Source organism: Chiloscyllium plagiosum, chromosome 48, assembly GCF_004010195.1.
Source record: "Chiloscyllium plagiosum isolate BGI_BamShark_2017 chromosome 48, ASM401019v2, whole genome shotgun sequence".
Lineage (NCBI taxonomy): Eukaryota > Metazoa > Chordata > Chondrichthyes > Orectolobiformes > Hemiscylliidae > Chiloscyllium > Chiloscyllium plagiosum.
The window spans coordinates 8,013,516-8,034,277 of record NC_057757.1 but is presented as its reverse complement, the minus strand read 5'-3'; the positions used below and the strand labels follow the sequence as shown (position 1 = coordinate 8,034,277).

Genomic DNA, 20,762 nt, shown 5'->3' with positions numbered 1-20,762 from the left:
TCATTAACAGGGGTATTGAGTTTAAGAGTCGTGAGATCTTGTTGCAGCTCTATAAAACTTTGGAATACTGCGTCGCCCTATTATAAGAAAGATGTGGATGCTTTGGAGCGGGTTCAGAGGAGGTTTACCAGGATGCTGCCTGGACTGGAGGGCTTAGTCTTATAAGGAGAGATTGACTGAGCTCAGACCTTTTTCATTGGAGAAAAGGAGGAAAAGAGGGGACCTAATTGAGGTATACAAGGTAATGAGAGGCATAGATAGAGTCGATAGCCAGAGACTATTTCCCAGGGCAGAAATGACTAACACGAGGGGTCATAGTTTTAAGCTGGTTGGAGGAAAGTATAGAGGGGATGTCAGAGGCGGGTTCTTTACACAGAGTTGTGAGAGCATGGAATGCATTACCAGCAGCAGTTGTGGAGGCAGGTCATTGGGGACATTTAAGAGACTCCTGGACATGCATATGGTCACAGAAATTTGAGGGTGCATACATGAAGATCAGTGGTTGGCATAACATCGTGGGCTGAAGGGCCTGTTCTATGCTGTACTGTTCTATGTTCTATGTTCTTTAGTGAAGAGGGCATAAGGAGCCCTTGCCTTTATTAGCTGAGATAGAGAGCATTTTCCCTGGAGTGTCGGAGGCTGAGGGGTGACCCTATAGAGGTTTATAAAATCATGAGGGGCAAGGAACTGTATGACTTAGAAAGGTTGGATGCTGGGAAGTTGTTTCTGTTAGGTGGGGATACTAGGACCTGTGGGTATAGCCTTAGAATTAGAGGGGGTCAATTTAGAACGGAAATGAGGAGACATTTTTTCAGCCAGAGAGTGGTGGGCCAGTGGAATTTATTGCCACGGAGTGCAGTGGAGGCCTGGACGTTAAATGTCTTCAAGGCAGAGATTGATAAATTCTTGACCTCGTAAGGAATTAAGGGACACAGGGAGTGTGCGGGGAAGTGGAGTTGAAATGTCCATCAGCTGTGATTGAATGGCGGAGTGGACTCGATGGGCCGAATGGCCTTGCTTGCACTCCTATATCTTATGGTCCTATGGTCTTATGGATAGGATAAATAGACAAAGTCTGTTCCCTGGGGTGGGGGAGTCCAGAACTAGAGGGCATTGAATTAGGGTGAGACGGGAAAGATATAAAAGAGACCTAAGGGGCAACTTTTTCACGCAGAGGGTGGTACGTGTATGGAATGAGCTGCCAGAGGAAATGGTGGTGGTTGGTACAATTACAACATTCAAAAGGCATCTGGACGGGTATACGAACTGGAAGGGTTTGGAGGGATATGGACCAAGTGCTGGCAAATAGGACTAAATTATTTTAGGATATCTGGTCGACATGGATGAGTTGAACCAAAGTGTTTGGTTCCGTGTTGTATATCTCCATGACTCTATGAATGTAAAGAGCAGGGAGCTTATGCTGGAATTGGAACATGCACTGGTTTCAGTATCAGCTCGAGCATTGTGTGCAGTTCCAGGTTCCGCGTTACTGAGGAGATGTGATTGCACTGCAGAGGGTGCAGAGCAGGTTTACCGGGATGCTCCCAGGGCTGGAGCGATTAGGTTATGAAGAGAAAGCGGACAGACTGGGGTTTTATTTTTGCTTGAAAATTGAGGAAACTGATGGGGCCATGATTGAAAAGGAGTCATCAGGGACCCAGAAGAAACATTTCCCCTTGACCGAGGGATCAATGACCATGCTGAGTAGATTGATGGGAAGGGGTTGGAGGTTTAGAGGAATTGTGAGGAGAAACAAATTCATTCAGAGGGTGATGGAACTCACCACTGTCAGGGTCGTGGGGACAGAAGCATTTAGACATTGCAGTGCAGAAGTAGACCAGGCTGTAGGCCAAGTACTAGAAAGTAGAATGAGAGTAGTTCACTGCTTGGTTTTGAACAACACAGACTCAATGGCTGAAGGGCCTGTTCCTGAGCTATAGGTATATTCATAAAGTCATAGAGATGTACAGATCCCTCGGTCCAACCCGTCCATGCCGACCAGATATCCTAAACTAATCTCGACCCATTGGCCATTATCCCTCCAAACCCTTCCTATTCATACACCCATCCAGATGCCTTTTAAATGTTGTAATTGTACCAGCCTCCACCACTTCCTCTGGCAGCTCATTCCATACACGTACCACCTCTGTGTGAAAAAGTTACCCCTTAGGTCCCTTTTAAATCTTTTCCCTCTCACCCTAAACCTACGCCCTCTAGTTTTGGATATCCCAACCATACCCTAGGCAGGTCTTCTTGGAACTCACTCGTGGCTATCAATAATGCAAATATCTCAGCAAGGGGCCCAGCAATCACTTCCTGAGGTTCCCACAGAGTTCTGGGGTACACCTGATCTCGATGACTCCATGTTTCTCTGACAGCCATTTAAAATGCTGCTCTCCAAAGCGTCCTTACCGGTCAGGGTAAAAACTAATCTGTTTGCTCCACAGGAAAAGGCAGTTATGGATATCATGGTAAGCACACGATTCCAGTGAATTTCCTGTCATTCACTTCTTTAGCCCAGTTGAATGGCAAGTTGTTTAACAGTGATGTCAAAATGTCTCTCATTTCATCAGCCTCAGAAAGTAGGACAGAGAACAGTGGGCATAGAATCAGAGGGTTCTAGAATTTTAGTGGACGGAAGGAGGCCATTCGATATATTGTGTCTATACTGGCTCCTGAGAGTGATATCCAGCTAGACCCATTCCCCAGTCTCACCTCCACAACCTTCTAATTTTGTGTCTCTCAAACATTTATCTGGATCTCTTTTGAAACCTCCTATGGAATCCTCCTCCACCATTCTCCCGGGAAGCACATTCCAAATCCAAACAACTCTCTGAGTGAAGATGTTTCTCTTAATGTCACTCGTAGATTCTGGAAAGGATTCTGGGTAATCCAAGATGGAGTTCGGGAAAAATTGTGACTTTAAGAGCTCCTTCTTTTTTGTGATATTTTCAAGTGTTGGAGCTGATTTCCTTGCAGTTTTGGAGCAGTAATGACTGTTTTATAAGCTGTTGTATTGTTGTATGGGGTTTATAAATAAAGGCATAGAGTGTTAATGAAAGGGCCGATGGTACACCTCTGCAAATCATTAGTCAGGCCACATTTGGAGAATAAACAGGAGGCAGAGAAAGAAGGCAGATGAAATGTGGGAGGTGAAACAAATCAGTACTGAACCTTCACGGCTGTGTGTCCCAGCAGGGACCCTGCACAGCTGTGTGTCCCAGCAGGGACCTTGCACAGCTGTGTGTCCAAGTAGGGACCCTGCACAGCTGTGTGACCCAGCAGGGACCCTACACAGCCGTGTGTACCAGCAGGGACCCTTCACAGGTGTGTGTCCCTGTAGTGACCCTGCTCAGCTGTGTGTCCCAGCAGGGACTCTGCACAGCTGTGTGTCCCAGTAGGGACTCTGCACAGCTGTGTGTCCCAGCAGGGACCCTGCAAATCTGTGTGTACCAGCAGGGACCTGCACAGTGTGTCCCTGCAGGTACCTTGCACAGCTGTGTGTCACAGCAGGGACCCTGCACAGCTGTCTGTCCCAGCAGGGACCCTGCACAGTATGTCTCAGCAGGGACCCTGCACAGCTGTGTGTCCCATCAGGGACCCTGCTGGGTCACACAGCTGAGCAGGGTCACTACAGGGACACACACCTGTGCAGGGTCCCTGCTGGTACACACAGCTGTGTAGGGTCCCTGCTGGGTTGGGGTAAAGACATGGGAGAGCTCAGGTCAGTGTAGCAACCATACTGAGACAGCTTTGGCTAGGGGAACAGCAACTTCTGGAGCACCAGTCTATTGCTGGAAGGTCCTCAGAGCCAGTAGCCTTTGCAGCATCCAGAGGAGTGAATTGAATTGGCTGAAGGTCACTTGGCTCAACATATCACCCATTCCACCATTACTATCCAGCCTGATGCTGGGGACCACTGGAGGAGGCCGAGATGGATCATCCACTCAGCACTTCAGGCTGAAGATGGCTGTGAAAGCTTCAGCTTTATCCTTTCCTCTGATGCGCTGGGCTCTTCCATCATTGAGGATTGGGATATTTGTGGAGCTTCCTCCTCCAATGAGTTGTTGAATCGTCCGTCACCATTCAGGACTGCTGAGCTTAGATTTGATCTGATGGTTGTGGGATCACTTACCTCTGTCTATCACTTGCTGCCTGTGCTCTTTAGCATGCAAGTCATCCTGTTTGGTGGCTTCACCGAGTTTGACACCTTATTTTTCAGTATGCCTGGTACTGCTCCTGGTATGCCCTTCATTGATCCAGGGTTGATCCCCTGGCTGGATGGTAATGGTAGCATGGGTGATATGTTGAGCCACGTGGCTGCAGATTATGTTGGGGCTTTCACACCTGCTCACTTTTCCAACCTTTGGCCATATTTGCTTGTTTCTGAAGGGGAATGTACAACTTTCATGTCCTCACATGACACAGTGAAGGGAAACGGTTAGGATATTGCAACAATCCAGTTGAATATGTTCTGAACAGAACAAATGGCAGACAATAGAATGCCAGGTAGACCGTTCAGTGTCCTCCGCTGAACATTAAGGAAAATCTCACCCTCCAACCCTCCTGCTGATCAGCACAGACTGTTCTGGTGAAGAGCCCTGAGCTTTTCTGACCATTGACGATTCTGCAGGTTTGGAATGTTAAATATTGTACATGGATCATTGCCTCCAGACACACTAACACAAAACTCTTGGCTCCACAGGACCTTATGATTATGGCTACCATCACGGTAAGTTTATCACTTCAATTACTGTGTTATCGTTGGTTGCGAAGGAGACACCGATAACACACAGGACAAGTTGTCCAAGCGTTTTTGTGAGATGTGTACATGGTCATAGGCTTCAGAAAGTGATACTGAGCTTTCAAAGGCAAGAATTGTGACCAGAATATTTACTGTTCACAATGTGGTCTCCTCCACATCAGCAAAGAGGAAAAATCTCACTCTAATGTCATTCAGAACAGCAGATACAAGCTTCTGAAGTCACAGGATACAGTACTTTCGCAAACTCTGTACAGTTGGTGGAACGTTTTGCAACGTGCTGATTTATGAACAAGCAATAAGACAGAAGTGAGCTGAAAACGACAGCCCCAGACAGTTATATCAAACCAGAGGATGTAAAACAAAAAAAAGACTTGTTCACACCATGAGGTTCAAATCCATTCGTTAGAGATTAGGGCCATGTTTTGGGACTGCATTAAACTAATTTACAAGAGAAGAAATTTAGATTGATAAGATTCACCCTTGCCAGCCAATCCTGATTTACAGAGGCTGAATGCATATCACCGAGCTGATCTGGGTATAATGTGGCAGGATAAAGAGGCCTCAGTGCATGGTATCTCTACATTCATTTGGTGTCAGTGTGTTTGCCCAAATGTTCAACAGATCTACAACCAATGTGGCTGTTTTAAAGTCTGTGCTGAATCATTAGGAAATGAAGGGTTACCTGTTACAGTTAACACACCTTTGCCATTTAAAATGTCGCTTTCCAAAGCATCCTTACCGGCCAGAGTTAACACCAATCTGTTTGCTCCACAAGAAAAGGCAGTTACGGGGATTATGGTAAATATATCATTCCAGTGAATTTTGTATCCTTCATTTCTCAGATACACTTGGCAAGTTGTTTAACAGTGAAAACAAAATATTTGTCATTCCAAAGGCTGCAAGTTCGAAATATGGAATCATTGCCTCCAGACACACTAACGCAAATCTCGTTGCTCCACAGGACCTTATGATTATGGCTACCACCACGAAAAATATATCACTTCAATTACTTTGTACTCATTTGCTTGCACATTATAAACTCAGCGACTCCCACAGTCTGTACAGAGAGCGATTTTGCACCCTCACATTCTGCTTCCTGTAACGATTCCATCCCATTCTCCGTCTCCATCACATCTGTTCCACCTTCTGTAAAGGAGCCTGAGAAAGGTCCACCTTCCTCCTCAGCCATAGTCCCATGCTACCGTGATGACAGGGCCCTCAGCCACGTTCAATCCACCTCCCGCACTTCCACCCTCACCCCTTCCCTGCCCTCCCTCAGCAATGAGAGGGTGGTCCCTTCCCTCACTGACCACCACACTAGCCTCCACATCCAAAGGATTGTAAGCCATTATTTCCGACACATCCCATCACCTCCAGTGGGATTCCATGACCAGACACATAAGCTCCTCCCCTCCCCGTCAGCCTTCCGCAAGGACTGTTCCCTCCGGGGCACTCAGGAATGCTCCTCCTTCACTCCCAACATCCCATCTCCCCCGGCAGCTTTCCCTGTCATCACCTTCTCCCTACTCACCATCCAAACCCCAGTCATTTGATAAGGTCCCACATGGCAGACTGGTCAAACAAGGTAAAAGCCCATGTGATGTCGGGTAATGTGTTGAATTGGATACAACATTGGCTTAGTAACGGGAAACGAAGCGTTGATGGCTACCCTTGCCAATGGAAAGCTGTTTCTCGTGGTGTCCTGCAGTGCTCAGAATTGGGCCTCCTGCTGTTTGTTTCATAAATTAACGATTTGGACTTGAATACAAATGGGAAAATTGCAGATCACACAAGAAATTAGCCATGCAATGGATAGGGTAGAGGATAGCTATGAGCTACACAATGCGTAGATGGCTTGGTGGCATGGACAGGCAAGTGGCAGATGGAGTTCAACTCTGATAGGTGTGAGGTAATGCAGTTAGGAAAGTCGAGAGGGAAAGGGAATATTCAGAAAATGGGAATATACTGTGAGAGGGAAATGGAGTGGGAGATCTCGGTGTGCACAGATTCCTAAAGGGAGCAGTACAGGTTATTACAAAGATGTGGGTATACCTTTAAGAGAGTTAAAAGAAGGTGAACTACTGGACACAGCGCCAAGTGTACTCAGTAATAATGGTAACAATGTAACACGGGGTCGAACCAATCGATTAGTGCATTGCTTGGAGACAAAAACAAATTTGAATTCAACCAATCAGTACCCAAACATATCAAATTCCAGTCAAGTTTGAACTGAGTATATTGACAATCTTAAAAGCCAATGACACAATCCGATTCTCTGGAGCTCTAAGACCAGTGAAACTTGAACAGTTGAGAGGAGAACTGCCATAGTCCCGCATGTAAACAGACTGCTTGAAAAAATATCTCTCTTAAAACTCTTTTCGATCAGTGACCTGTGACACAGAAATTCCTAACAAGGAGAAAAGATGACACAGTAAGATTAGATTAGACTCCCTACAGTGTGGAAACAGGCCCTTCGGCCTAACAAGTCCACACCAACCCTCCAAAGAGTAACCCAACCAGTCCCATTTCCCTCTGACTAATGTGCCTAACGCTATGGGCAATTTACTATGGCCGATTCACCTAACCTGCACATCTTTGGACTGTGGGAGGAAACCGGAGCACATCCACGCAGACACGGGGAGAATGTGCAAACTCCACACAGACAGTCACCCAAGGCTAGAATCGAATCTGGGATCATGGTACTGTAAGGCGGTAGTGCTAACCACTGAGCCACCATGCCACCCATTCTGAAGGCAAGAACCTACAGCTGCGTGGTTTTGAGATAGGAAGTGTTGTTTTGTGAACCCTAATTGGGAGTTTTATCAGACTAGTATTATAGAAGGGAAGGTAACAGATAGGTTAGAGAAAAAAATTGTAAATAGTGATTTGTTAATTATTCTCTGTTTTATTTTAAGAAATCAACTTGTTAATTTTTACTTTGCATAGTTCTTGGCCACTCGGAATTTTACAGATTACTGCACGGGATAAATCTTTGCTAGTTTTAAATTAAGCAGGAGGGTTTATCCCGTGGTGTAACAAGGTAGATAAGGTTGTAAAGAGGACATCTTCATCGGTGGAGGCATAGAATGCAGAAGTAGGGACATAATAATGACACTGTATACGACACTAAGCTGGCCACACCTAGAGTATTATGTGCAGTTCTGTTCACCACATTACAGGAGTGACGTAATTGCTCTGGAGAGAGTGCGGGGCAGGCTTAAGCCTGTATTCCTGATGAAGGGCTTTTCCCTCAAATGTCGATTTTACTGCTCCTCGGATGCTGCCTGAACTGCTGTGCTTTTCCAGCACTACTCTAATGTAGATTCTGGTTTCCAGCATCTGCAGTCATTGTTTTTACCTAGAATGTTGCCAGGGTTGGAGAATTGTTGCTAGGAGGGGAGGTTAGAGAGGTTGGAGTTGTTTTCCTTGCTACAGAGAAGGTTGAGGGGGCGACGTAACTGAGATACCTGTGCACGTAAAGTGCGAGGGGTGGAGAAAGTGGAGACAGGAGGAGCCTTTTTCGCTTGGCACAGAAGCCAAGGGTCATCGATTCAAACTGAGCGGCAGAAGGGTTCGGGGGGGGCGACAATGGGAAATCTGTTTTTTTACGCAAAGGGTGGTGGGGGCAGAGACCCGAAACTCGTCAAAAAGAACAGCGATCTGTACCTTCAGTGCTGTAAGCTGCAGGGCTATGGGTGGTGTGCAGGAAAATGGGATCAGAAAGGAAATCTGGGTGTCTTTGAGTGGGCGTGGAGACCATGTTCCAAATGGCCCGCTTCTGTGCTATCTCATTTCTGTGGTTTCTATGGTTACGATATGCAGTTCACTCTATTTGCTCTGCCTTGGGGAGATGAAATGTACCATTTTGCCAAACACTTATGCTCTGCCCACAAAGGAAGGGCCCAAGCTTCAAGTTGCCTCCCACCGTGTTTCCTGGTTAACCCTCCTGTCACAGGCTTCCTGCAGTCTTCCAGCGAGTCTCAGCCCAAGCTCCAACAAAAAACAACATCCCATTTTCTGCTTGGGGGAAGCAGAGAGTTATACCGTTCAGTATCTCACCCCTGAACAGCAAAGAAAGTCTCACCTTCCAACCTGATGGTAACAGCTCCTGCTGATCAGCTCAGAGCCTTTACTTGAAGCGCTCTGAGCTTTTCTGATCATTGACAATGCTGCGAGTTGGGAATATTGTATATTGTACATGTCTCCAGACACGCTAACACAAATCCCTTTGTTGCACATGACCTTACGATCATGGCCACAAACATGGTAAATATATCATCTCAATTACCTTGTTATTGTTTGTTGCAAATAAGACACCTGATAACACAAAGGACATGGCAGACAAGTGTTTTTGTGAAATGTGTACGCGGTCACAGGCTTTAGAAATCGGTGCTGCCTTTTCAATGACATAAATATTTATAATTTATTAATTTGGCCCTGAACTGAAGTAATCTTTCTCACTGAAGGAGTAAGGATGGCAAGGCATTAAAAAGTGTTGGCAGAATTTACCAAATATGGTAGTTTGGGTCTGTAAGGAAAGTATGAATATTTCGAGGTCCCCGTGTTAATGTGGAGTAGCTGAGGGAGCAGATATGAGTTAAGTCTCCTTTAGGGAGATGGTTGGTCACATGTAAAAGGTAGCTGACAGCTGAAGGGCAGTTGGTACAAGGGGACATTTGTACAGCATTAACTCCAATCCCGAGGGCTCTTGTGCAGCAGTGGTAGTGTCCTGACCTCTAGGCCTGGAGATCCAGGATTACTCCCATCTGCTCCAGAGTCATCACATCTCTGAACAGTCTGGTTTGAAAAAGTCTACAAAGTAATCTACATGAAGCCCTCTGAACCTTTCTGATCATTGATAATGTTGCAAGTTAGAAATATTGTATATTGTCCATGGAACCATTGCATTTCCATGTCTGTATTTCCATTTCTGAGGAAAGGCGATAAATTTAGGTGAAAGTGAGGACTGCAGATGCTGGAGATCAGAGTCTAGATTAGAGTGGTGCTGGAAAAGCACAGCAGGTCATGCAGCATCCAAGGAGCAGGAAAATCGACGTTTCTGGCAAAAGCCTTTCATCCCTCATTCCTGATGAAGGGCTTTTGCCGGAAACATCAATTCTCCTGCTCCTCGGATGCTGTGCTTTTCCAGCACCACTCTAACCTAGACGCTATAAACTCAGCAACTCCCACAGTCTGCACGGAGAGATATTATACACTCTCACACCCTGATTCCTGTCAAGATTCCATCCCATTCTCCATCTCCATCACATCTGTTCTGACGATGCCACCTTCCACAAAAAAGCCTGAGAAAGGTCCACCTTTCTCCTCAGCCCACAGCCCCATGTTACCGTGGTGAACAAGGCCCTCAGCCACGTTCAATCCAGCTCCCGCACTTCCACCCTCACCCCTTCCCTTCCCTCCCTCAGCAATGAGAGGATGCCCCCTTTCCTCACTTACCACCACACCAGCCTCCACATCCAACATCTCAGACCCCAGACAGTTGTAGCAAAACAGAGAATGTAAAACAAAAGAAAGACTTGTTCCCCCCAATGAGGTTCAAATCCATTCGTTATAGATTAGGAATATGTTTTGGGACAATGTTAAACTAATTGACAAGAGAGGAAATTCAGAATAATTATATCTCAGATTCACCCTTGCCAGCCAAACCTGACTTACAGAGACTCAGCGTATATCACAGAGCTGATCTGGATATAATGTGTCAGGATTAGGAGGCCTCAGTGTATGGTATCTCCCCATTCCTTTGGTGTCAGTGTGTTCGGCTATGTGTTCAATAGCTTTACAACCAACATAGCTGTTTTAAAGTCTATGATGAATCATTTGGAAATGAAGGGTTGCATGTTACAGTGAACACACGTTAGACATTTAAAATGCTGCTTTCCAAAGTATCCTTACCGGCCAGGGCTAACACCAATCTGTTTGCTCCACAGGAAAAGGTGGTTACGGGGATTATGGTAAATATTTGATTCCAGTGAATTCCTTATCCTTCGTTATTACAGAGCACTTGGCTGGCAAGCTGTTTAACTGTGAAAACAAAATCTCCATCATCCCAAAGCTTTTCAAAAGCTAGCAGGCCAGTGTAATAGCTAGGGTGATCTCAGAGACATGGACCTGTCAGTTATTTGACCAGAGCTGAGGTAATCTGTCCGTTTGGAACAGTCACACATTGGCAGGTTCAAAAGATTTGGAATGTTGTCCACAGGCTGAGGGTTTTCAGTTCAATAGAGAAGCTGGAACACAATAGAGAGAGTTAGATCAGGGTAGACCTTTCAGTATGTCCCCAAACATTGAAGATAATCTCACCCTCCAACCTGAAGGTAACAGCTCCTGCTGATCAGCACAGCCTTTACGTGAAGCTTTTCTGATCATTGACAATGCTGTAAGTTGGGAATACTGTATGTTGTACATGTGGAACCATTGCCTCCAGACACACTGGCTCAAATCTCTTTGTTCCACAGGACCTTACGATCATGGTCACCACCACGGTAAATATATAATCTCAATTCCCTCGGAATTGGGTGCTCTGAACAAGACACTGAAAGCACATGGGCCAAGTCATGGAATTAATTTTGTGAAATGTGTACGTGGTCATAGGCTTCAGAAATCAATGGCCAGGATTGTGACATAAATATTTATAATTTTTTTTAATTTGGCCCTGAACTGAAGTAATTTTTGTCACTAAAGGAGTAAGGATGGCAAGGCATTAAAACGTGTTGGCAGTGTTTACCAAATATGGTAGTTTGGGTCTGTTAGGAAAGTATTAATATGTTGAGGTCCCTGTGTTAATGTGGAGTAAATGAGGGAGCAGGCTGAGTGGAGTCTCCTATAGTGAGATGGTTGATCACATGTGAACGGTAGGTCATACATTCACAAGATGGAGAAGGGGATTTAGATCATTCGGCCCATCGGGTCTGCTCCACCACTCGATCATGACCGATGTGCTCCTCACCCCCAGTATCCTGCCCTCTCGCCCCTTAATGATTCAATCCATGACCAGTTAGAAATCTGTCCAACTCCTCCTTAAATTTACTCTCTGTCCCAGCATCCACCCCACTCTGGGGTAACACATTCCACAGATTCACAACCCTTTGGGAGGAGTAGTTTCTCCTCAACTCTGTTGTAAAGTTGCTCCCCGTTATCTAAAGACTGTGACGTCTCGTCCCAGAATGCCCCAAAAGAGGAAGCATCCACTCTACGTCGATGTTATCCACACCTTTGATCATCTTGAATACATCCATTTGATCTCCCTTCATTCTTCTAAATTCCAGAGAGTATCGGCCTAAACTGTTCAATCTCCCTTCCTACGACAAACGCCTCATCTCTGGCATCAATCTCGTGAGCCTCCTCTGAATTGCCTCTAATGTTATTACATCTTTCCTCAACTAAGGGGACCACACTGTGCACAAGATAGTTGACAGCTGAAGCACAGTTGGTGCGAGGGGACATTTGTACACCATTAACTCCAATCCTGAGGGCTCTTGCGCAGCAGAGGTAGTGTCCTGACCTCTAAGCCCGGAGATCCAGGATTACTCCCACCTGCTGCAGAGCGGTGGTGTAAAATCTCTCAAAGTCTGGTTTGAAAATACCTAAAAATAGTCTACGCGAAGACCTCTGAGCTTTTCTGATCTTTGACAACGCTGCAAGTTAGGAATATTGTATATTGTCCATAGAGGCGTTATACCTTCATGTCTGTATTTTCAATTCTGGAGACAGGCCAGTGTGCGAAAAACTCAGCAACTCCCACAATCTGTACAGAGAGAGATTATACACTCACACACCCTGCTTCCTGGAAGGAATCCATCCCTTTCTCCCAACCCATTCTCCATCTCCATCACATATATTCTACTTTCCATAAAGGAGCCTGAGAAAGGTCCACCTTTCTCCTCAGCCCCATGTTACGTGGTGACAGGGCCCTCAGCCACGTTCAATCCATCTCCTGCAGTTCCACCCTCACCCCTTCCCTTCCCTCCCTCAGCAATGAGAGGGTGCCCCCTTTCCTCACTTACCACCACACCAGCCTCCACATCCAACATCTCAGACCCCAGACAGTTGGAACAAAACAGAGGATGAAAAACTAAAGAAAGACTTGTTCACACCATGAGGTTCAAATCCATTCGTTAGAGATTAGGAATATGCTTTGGGACAATGTTAAACTAATTTACAAGAGAGGAAATTCAGATTAATCAGATCTCAGCTTCACCATTGCCAGCCAATCCTGATTTACAGAGACTCAATGTATATCAGTTGAGGAAAATAAATATTGCGCCAAATCGTTTAAAACAAATTAGTCAGAAGACGAGACCTTGAGCAATTAACTAGCTTTATCATGGCCACGGAGAATGACATCTTCGTTCAGAGCAAAGTCCAACATGATTCCAATGAAATACAGAATGTTACAAGTTATACAGTAAAACACAAGCCCACTGCCCATTAATTGCTGTTGTAACTTTCCCGTACATTGTTCAGACCTACATTTCTTAATGTCTACAAAACTGAATGTTATCTTACGCTGCAGGTTCAGCTCGGCTAGAATAGCCAATCAGGGACAGAGAGAAACAATACACGATTCTATGATGAAGCCTGAGGCCTACCTAATGGCACTGAGGAGCAGAGGCAGCCTGGTGATCAAAACAGAATTTCTCAGCCAGGGCTCAAGCAGCACTACGGCAAGCAGGCTAAAGTCTTACGACCAAAATAGCTTTGTGACAAAATTGCTACCACACATTTTTGTGTCAATTTTGGTCAAATTCTCTCACAATGTCAGAGAGTTGATCTGGATGTACAGTAATGTGTTAGGATAAAGGGCTCTCAGTGTATGGTATCTCCCCATTCATTCCTTTGATGTCAGTGTGTTCGCCTACATGGTCAACAGAATACAACAAATGTGGCTGTTTTAAATTCAATGATGAATCAAAAAAGAAGGGTTACCCATTAAAGTTAACACACATTAGGCACTAAAGTTGGTGCTTTTCAAAGTATCCTTACCAGTCAGGATTAACACTAATCTGTTTGTTCCACAGGAAAAAGTGGTTACGGGGATTATGGTAAATATATGATTCCAGTGAATTCCTTGTCCTTCATTATTACAGAGCACTTGGATGGCAAGTTGTTTAACTGTGAAAACAAAATGTCTGTCATCCAACAGGTTCAGGATTCTTGGTCCTTGTGTGGAGGGGAATGGGGCCTGCAGGGAGGATGAGCTGACTGACCGCAGCTCCGTGGGTGCAGGTGGGGGGGAGAGAAGAGAAATCTTGTTGTAATTGGGGATAGTATTGTTAGAGGCTTAAACACTATTCCTTGTGACCAGGACCGAGAGGTCTGAAGGTTGAGTTGCCTGCCTGGTGCTCGGATTCGGAATCTCTCATCTGGGCTGCTGAGGAACCTGGACTAGGAAGGTAAAAATCCAGTGGTCCTGGTCAACGTAGGTACCAACCACATCAATAAAACTGGGGCAGAGTTTCTGCCCAGGGAGCATGAACAGATAGGAGCTACACTAAAAAAGCAGAAACGAAAGGTAACAGTCTCTGGATTACCACCCGAGCCAAGGCACAGAATCAATAAGATTAAGCAGGTAAATGTATGGCTCAAAGATTGGTGTGGGAGAAATGGGGTTGAATTCAAGGGACATTGGCACCAGTACTGGGAAAGAGCCAACCTGTTCCAATGGGACGGTCTTCACCTGAACTGTGCTGGGACCTCGGAGTGAATCACAAAACTAGGGCAATAAACATGGCTTTAAACTAAATGGGGAGGGGCTGAGGGTTCAGTTATTGGGGACATTAGAAAATCTGAATTAAAGGAGGAGGTAAGAGTTCAGAACTCAGGAGAGGTTATTAAAATCTCCAGGACAGACACACGTAGGAAGGGTTTATGGACAAGGTTAGCAATCAAACTGCAAGCACACTGGACAAACGAATGACAACGAGAAGAGGGATGGTTAATACAGGGCTCAAGGTGTTATATCTGAATACACGCAGTTTAAGGAATAAGGTAAATGAGCTTGTGGCACAGACCGAAATAGGTAGGTATGACGTGGTGGGCATCGCGGAGACGTGGCTGCAAGGGGATCAGGATTAGGAGCTGAATATTCGAGGATATACAACCTACTGAAAAGACAGGTAGGTTTGCAAAGGAGTTGGGGTTGACTTTTGTTAATAAGAAATGAAATTAGACCAATAGGAAGAGACAACGTAGGGTCAGATGGTATAGAATCTGTATGGGGTGAATTGAGGAACCGCATTGGTTAAAACAACCACAGCTGGAGTTATGTACAGGCCTCCAAACAGTAGTCATGAACTGGGGTGCTAGGTACACTAGGAGATAGAAAGGATGAGTAGGAAAGGCAAGGTTACAGTGATCATGGGGGAGTTTCAATATGCAGGGGGACCAGGATAATCAGGTTGGTAGTGAATTGCAAGAAAAGGAATTTGTGGAATGTCTCTGAGATGGCTTGTGGTGGAGCCCACTAGGGAACAGGCAATACTGGATTTAGTGTTGTACAATGATGCAGACTTGATCAGGGAACTTAAGGTGGCCATACTATGATAGAATTTACTCTGCAATATGAAAGGGAGAAGATAGAATCAGAGGTTACAGTAGTACAGCTGAATACAGGCAACTACAGAGGCATGAGGGAAGAGCTGGAGAGAATTGACTGAGAGTGGAGCCGGGCAGGAAAGGTAGGGGATCAACAATTGGCAGGGGATTCTGGGAGTAATTCAGGAGACACAGCAGAGATTCATCCCGAGAGAAAGGAAGCATGGGACAGGGAGGATGAGGCAGCGATGGCTGACTGGGGAAGGCAGGGGTAGTATAAAAGCAAAAGAGAAAGCACATAATGTGGGGAAGGGCAGTGGGAAACCAGAGGATTGGGAAGCTTACAAATACTAACAGATGGTAACAAAAACAGAAATAAGGAGGGAGAAGATTAAATAGGAGGGTAAGCTAGCCAGTAATGTAAAGGAGGACTGTAAGAGCTTCTTCAGATATATAAAGGGCAAAAGAGAGGCAAAAAGAGAGACATTGGACTGCTAGAAAATGACACTGGAGAGAGAGAAGTGGGGAACAAGGCAATGAATAATTGCTTCACAGTGGAAGACATGAGTAATATCCCAAAACTTCAACAGAGTGAGGAGGCAGAGCTGGGTATGGTGGCCATCGCCAAGGAGAAGGTGCCAGAAAAACTGAATGGCCTGAAGATGGATAAATCACCTGGACCAGATGGACTACACCCCAGAGTTCTAAGATGGATCGCTGAAGAAATAGTGGAGGCGTTAGTGGTGATCTTTCAGGAATCACGAGAGTCAGGGAAGGTCCCAGAGGACTGGAAAATCACCTGTTGAAAAAGGGAGTAATGCAAAAGATGGAAAATTACAGAACGGTTAACCTAACCTTGGTCATGGGTAAGATCCTGGAATCCAATGTGAAGGATGAGATTTCCGAAAACTTGGAAGCGTATGTTAAAATAGGGCAAAGTCAGCATAGTTTCATCAAGGGCAGGTCATGCCTGACAAATCTGCAAGAATTCTTTGAATAAGCAAAATAGACCAAGTGGAGTCAATGGATGTTATCTAACTGGACTACAAGAAGTCCTTTGACAAGGTGCCACACAGGAGGCTGCTGAGGAAGATAAGGACCCATGGTGTCAGAGGTAAGGTGCTAGCATGGAGAGAAGCTTGGCTGTCTGGCAGGAAGCAGAGAGTGGGGATAAAAGGGGCCTTCTCAGGATGGCAGCCGGTGACAAGTGGTGTTCTGCAAGGCTCGGTGATGGGACAACTTTTCACTTGATACATTAACGAGCTAGATGAATGAACGGAGAGCATTCTGGCAAAGTTTGTAGACGATATAAAGATAGGTAGAGGGACAGGTGGTATTGAGGAGGCGGGGAGGCTATAGAAAGATTTGGACAGGTTAGGAGAGTGGGCAAAGAAGTGGCAGATGGAGTACAATGTGGTCGGAAGAACAGAGACATGGGCTGTTTTCTAAATGGGGAGAAAATTCAGAAATTGCAAAGAGACTTGGGTGTTCTAGTCCAGGATTCTCTCAAGGTAAACTTGCAGGTTAAGTCAGTGGTTAGGAAGGCAAATGCAATCTGAAAGGACTTGAAGATAAAAGCAGGGACATATTTCTAAGGATCTATAAGGCTCTGGCCAGACTACATTTGGAGTATTGAGTACAGGTCTGGGCCCCATATCTCAGGAAGGATAGACGGGCCTTAGACCGTGTTCAGAGAATGGTCCCAGGAATGAAAAACTTAACTTATGAGGAATGTTTGAGGATTCTGAGTCTTTACTCAATGGAGTTCAGAAGGATGAGGGAGGATCTAATTGAAACAGCCAGAATAACAAATGGCCTGGACAGAGAGGATGTTGGGAAGATGTTTCCCATTGAGAGGAGGGACTAGGACCCGAGGGCACAGCCTCAGAGTAAAGGGAAGAGCTTTTAGAATGGAGATAAGGAATAATGTTTTCAGCCAGAGAATGGGGAATCTATGGGATTCACTGCCACAGAAGGCTGTGGAGGCCAGGTCATTGGGTATATTTAAGATGGAGATAGATAGGTTCTTGATTGTAAAGGGGATCAAGCATTATGGGGAGTAAGTGGGAGAGTGTGTTGAGAAACCTACCAGCCATGACTGAATGGCAGAGCAGACTGGATGGGCTGAATGGCCTAATTTGTGCTCCTATACGTTGTGGTCTCATCCCCAAGGTTTTAGACAGCTTTCAGGTGATTGTAAAAGCTAGGATGACCTCAGAGACATGGATATATCAGTTATTTGAACAGAGCTGAGGTAATCTGCCCAGCTGGAACAGTCTCACATTGGGAAGATCCAAAGATTTGTGCTCATGTGGGTTTGAGCAGAATTTGCCAAGTCTGAGGAGTTTAAGTTCAATGCAAAAGCTGGAACAAAATAGACCGGGTTACATCAGGCTAGAACATTCAGTATCTTCCCCAAAACATGAAAGAAACTCTCACCCTCCAACCTGAAGGTAACAGCTCCTGCTGATCAGCTCAGAGCCTTTACTTGAAGCGTTCTGAGCTTTTCTGATCATTGACAGTGCTGCGAGTTGGGAATATTGTATGTTGTACATATGGAACTATTGCCTTCAGGCACAGTAACACAAATCTCTTTGTTCCACAGGACCTTACGATCATGGCCACCACCACGGTAAATATATCACTTCAATTACCTCATTATCATTTGCTATCAACAAGACACTGATAACACACAGGCCAAATGTAGAAGTGTTTTTATGAAATGTGTACATGGTCATAGGCTTTAGAAATTGATGCTGATTTTTCAGTGGCCAGGATTGTGACATAAATATTTATAATTTATTAATTTGGCCCTGAACTGAAGTAATCTTTCTCACTGAAGGAGTAAGGATGGCAAGGCATTAAAACGAGATTAGGAATATACTTTGGGATAATGTTAAACTAATTTACAAGAGAGGAAATTCAGATTGATCAGATCACAGATTCACCCTTGCCAGCCAATCCTGACTTGCAGAGACTCAGTGTATATCACAGAGCTGATCTGGATATAATGTGTCAGGATAAGGAGGCCTCAGTGTATCGTACCTCCCCATTCCGTTGGTGTCAGTGTGTTCGGCTATGTGTTCAATAGATTTACGCCAACGTGGCTGTTTTAAAGTCTATGATGAATAATTCGGAAATGAAGGGTTGCATGTTACAGTGAACACACGTTAGACATTTAAAATGCTGCTTTCCAAAGTATCCTTACCGGCCAGGGCTAACACCAATCTGTTTACTCCACAGGAAAAGATGATTACGGGGATTATGGTAAATATATGATTCCAGTGAATTCCTTGCCCTTCGTTATTACAGAGCACTTGGATGGCAAGCTGTTTAACTGTGAAAACAAAATCTCCATCATCCCAAAGCTTTTCAAAAGCTAGCAGGCCAGTGTAATAGCTAGGGTGATCTCAGAGACATGGACCTGTCAGTTATTTGACCAGAGCTGAGGTAATCTGTCCGTTTGGAACAGTCACACATTGGCAGGTTCAAAAGATTTGGAATGTTGTCCACGGGGGCTCGGGCAGCAATTGCCCAGGCTGAGGGCTTTCAGTTCAATAGAGAAGCTGGAACACAATAGAGAGAGTTAGATCAGGGTAGACCTTTCAGTATCTCCCCAAACATTAAAGAAAATCTAACCCTCCAACCTGAAGGTAACAGCTCCTCCTGATCAGCTCAGAGCCTTTACTTTTAGCATTCTGAGCTTTTCTGATCATTGACAGTGCTGCGAGTTGGGATATTGTATGTTGTACATATGGAACTATTGTCTTCAGGCACAGTAACACAAATCTCTTTGTTCCACAGGACCTTACGGTCATGGTCACCACCACGGTAAATATATCACTTCAATTACCTCATTATCATTTGCTATGAACAAGATGCTGATAACACACAGACTAAGTCGTAGAAGTGTTTTTGTGAAATGTGTACGTGGCCGTAGGCTTTAGAAATCAATGCTGATTTTCCAATGGCCAGGCTTGTAACATAAATATTTATAATTTATTAATTTGGCCCTGAACTGAAGTAATCTTGTGAGCCTCCTCTGAACTGCCTCTAATGTTACTACATCTTTCCTCAACTAAGGGGACCACACTGTGCACAAGATAGTTAACAGCTGAACCACAGTTGGTGCGAGGGGACATTTGTATACCATTAACTGCAATCCTGAGGGCTCTTGTGCAACAATGGTAGTGTCCTGACCTCTCAGCCTGGAGATCCAAGATTACTCCCATTTGCCCCAGACCGGTGGTATACAATCTCTGAACAGTCTGGTTTCAAAATACCTACAAAAAACTCGATATGAAGACCTCTGAGGTTTTCTGATCGTTGACAACACTGCAAGTTGGGAAATTTGTGTAAGGTCCATGGAACGATTGTATTTTCATTTCTTGGGACATGCCGGCATGCTATAAACTTGGTGGCTTCCACATTCTGTACAGAGAGAGATTATACACCCACACATCCTGCTTCCTTTCAGGATTCCATCCCATTCTCCATCTCCATCACATCTGTCACACCTTCTGTAAAGGAGCCTGAGAAAGGTCCACCTTCCTCCTCAGCCACAGTCCCATGTTACCGTGATGACAGGGCCCTCAGCCACGTTCAATCCACCTCCTGCAGTTCCACCCTCACCCCTTCCCTGCCTTCCCTCAGCAATGAGAGGGTGCCCCATTTCCTCACTTACCACCACACCAGCCTCCACATCCAACATCTCAGACCCCAGACAGTTGGAACAAAACAGAGGATATAAAACAAAATAAAGAATTGTTTACACCATGAGGTTCAAATCCATTCATTAGAGATTAGGAATATGTTTTGGGTCAATTTCAAACTAATTTACAAGAGAGGAAATTCAGATTGATCAGATCATAGAATCACCCTTGCCAGCCAATCCTGATTTATAGAGACTCCGTGTATATCACAGAGCTGATCTGGATATAATGTGTCAGGATAAGGAGGCCTCAGTGTACGGTACCTCCCCATTCCTTTGGTGTCAGTGTGTTTGGCTATGTGTTTAATAGCTTTACACCAACGTGGCTGTTTTAAAGTCTACGATGAATCATTAGGAAACAAAGGGATGCATGTTACAGTTAACACACGTTAGACATTTAAAATGCTGCGTTCCAAAGTATCCTTACCGGCCAGGGCTAACACCAATCTGTTTGCTCCACAGGAAAAGGTGGTTACGGGGATTATGGTAAATATATGATTCCAGTGAATTCCTTGTCCTTCGTTATTACAGAGCACTTGGCTGGCAAGCTATTTAACTGTGAAAACAAAATCTCCAGCATCCCAAAGCTTTTCAAAAGCTAGCAGGCCAGTGTAATAGCTAGGGTGATCTCAGAGACATGGACCTGTCAGTTATTTGACCAGAGCTGAGGTAATCTGTCCGTTTGGAACAGTCACACATTGGCAGGTTCAAAAGATTTGGAATGTTGTCCAC

The 20,762-nt window shown here is 45.0% G+C and overlaps 1 protein-coding gene across 1 annotated transcript in view; it reads left to right on the top strand.

Annotated features, from left to right (window-relative positions):
• Positions 1-20,762, top strand: part of LOC122544413 (glycine-rich cell wall structural protein 1.8-like) — a 356,495-nt gene that overhangs the window by 321,298 nt on the left and 14,435 nt on the right. The window contains exons 5-11 of the mRNA XM_043683661.1: positions 2,448-2,471; positions 4,706-4,732; positions 10,714-10,737; positions 11,242-11,268; positions 13,804-13,827; positions 19,124-19,150; positions 20,493-20,516. Coding sequence (XP_043539596.1) covers positions 2,448-2,471; positions 4,706-4,732; positions 10,714-10,737; positions 11,242-11,268; positions 13,804-13,827; positions 19,124-19,150; positions 20,493-20,516 — 177 coding nt within the window. The remainder of the gene's footprint in view (positions 1-2,447; positions 2,472-4,705; positions 4,733-10,713; positions 10,738-11,241; positions 11,269-13,803; positions 13,828-19,123; positions 19,151-20,492; positions 20,517-20,762) is intronic.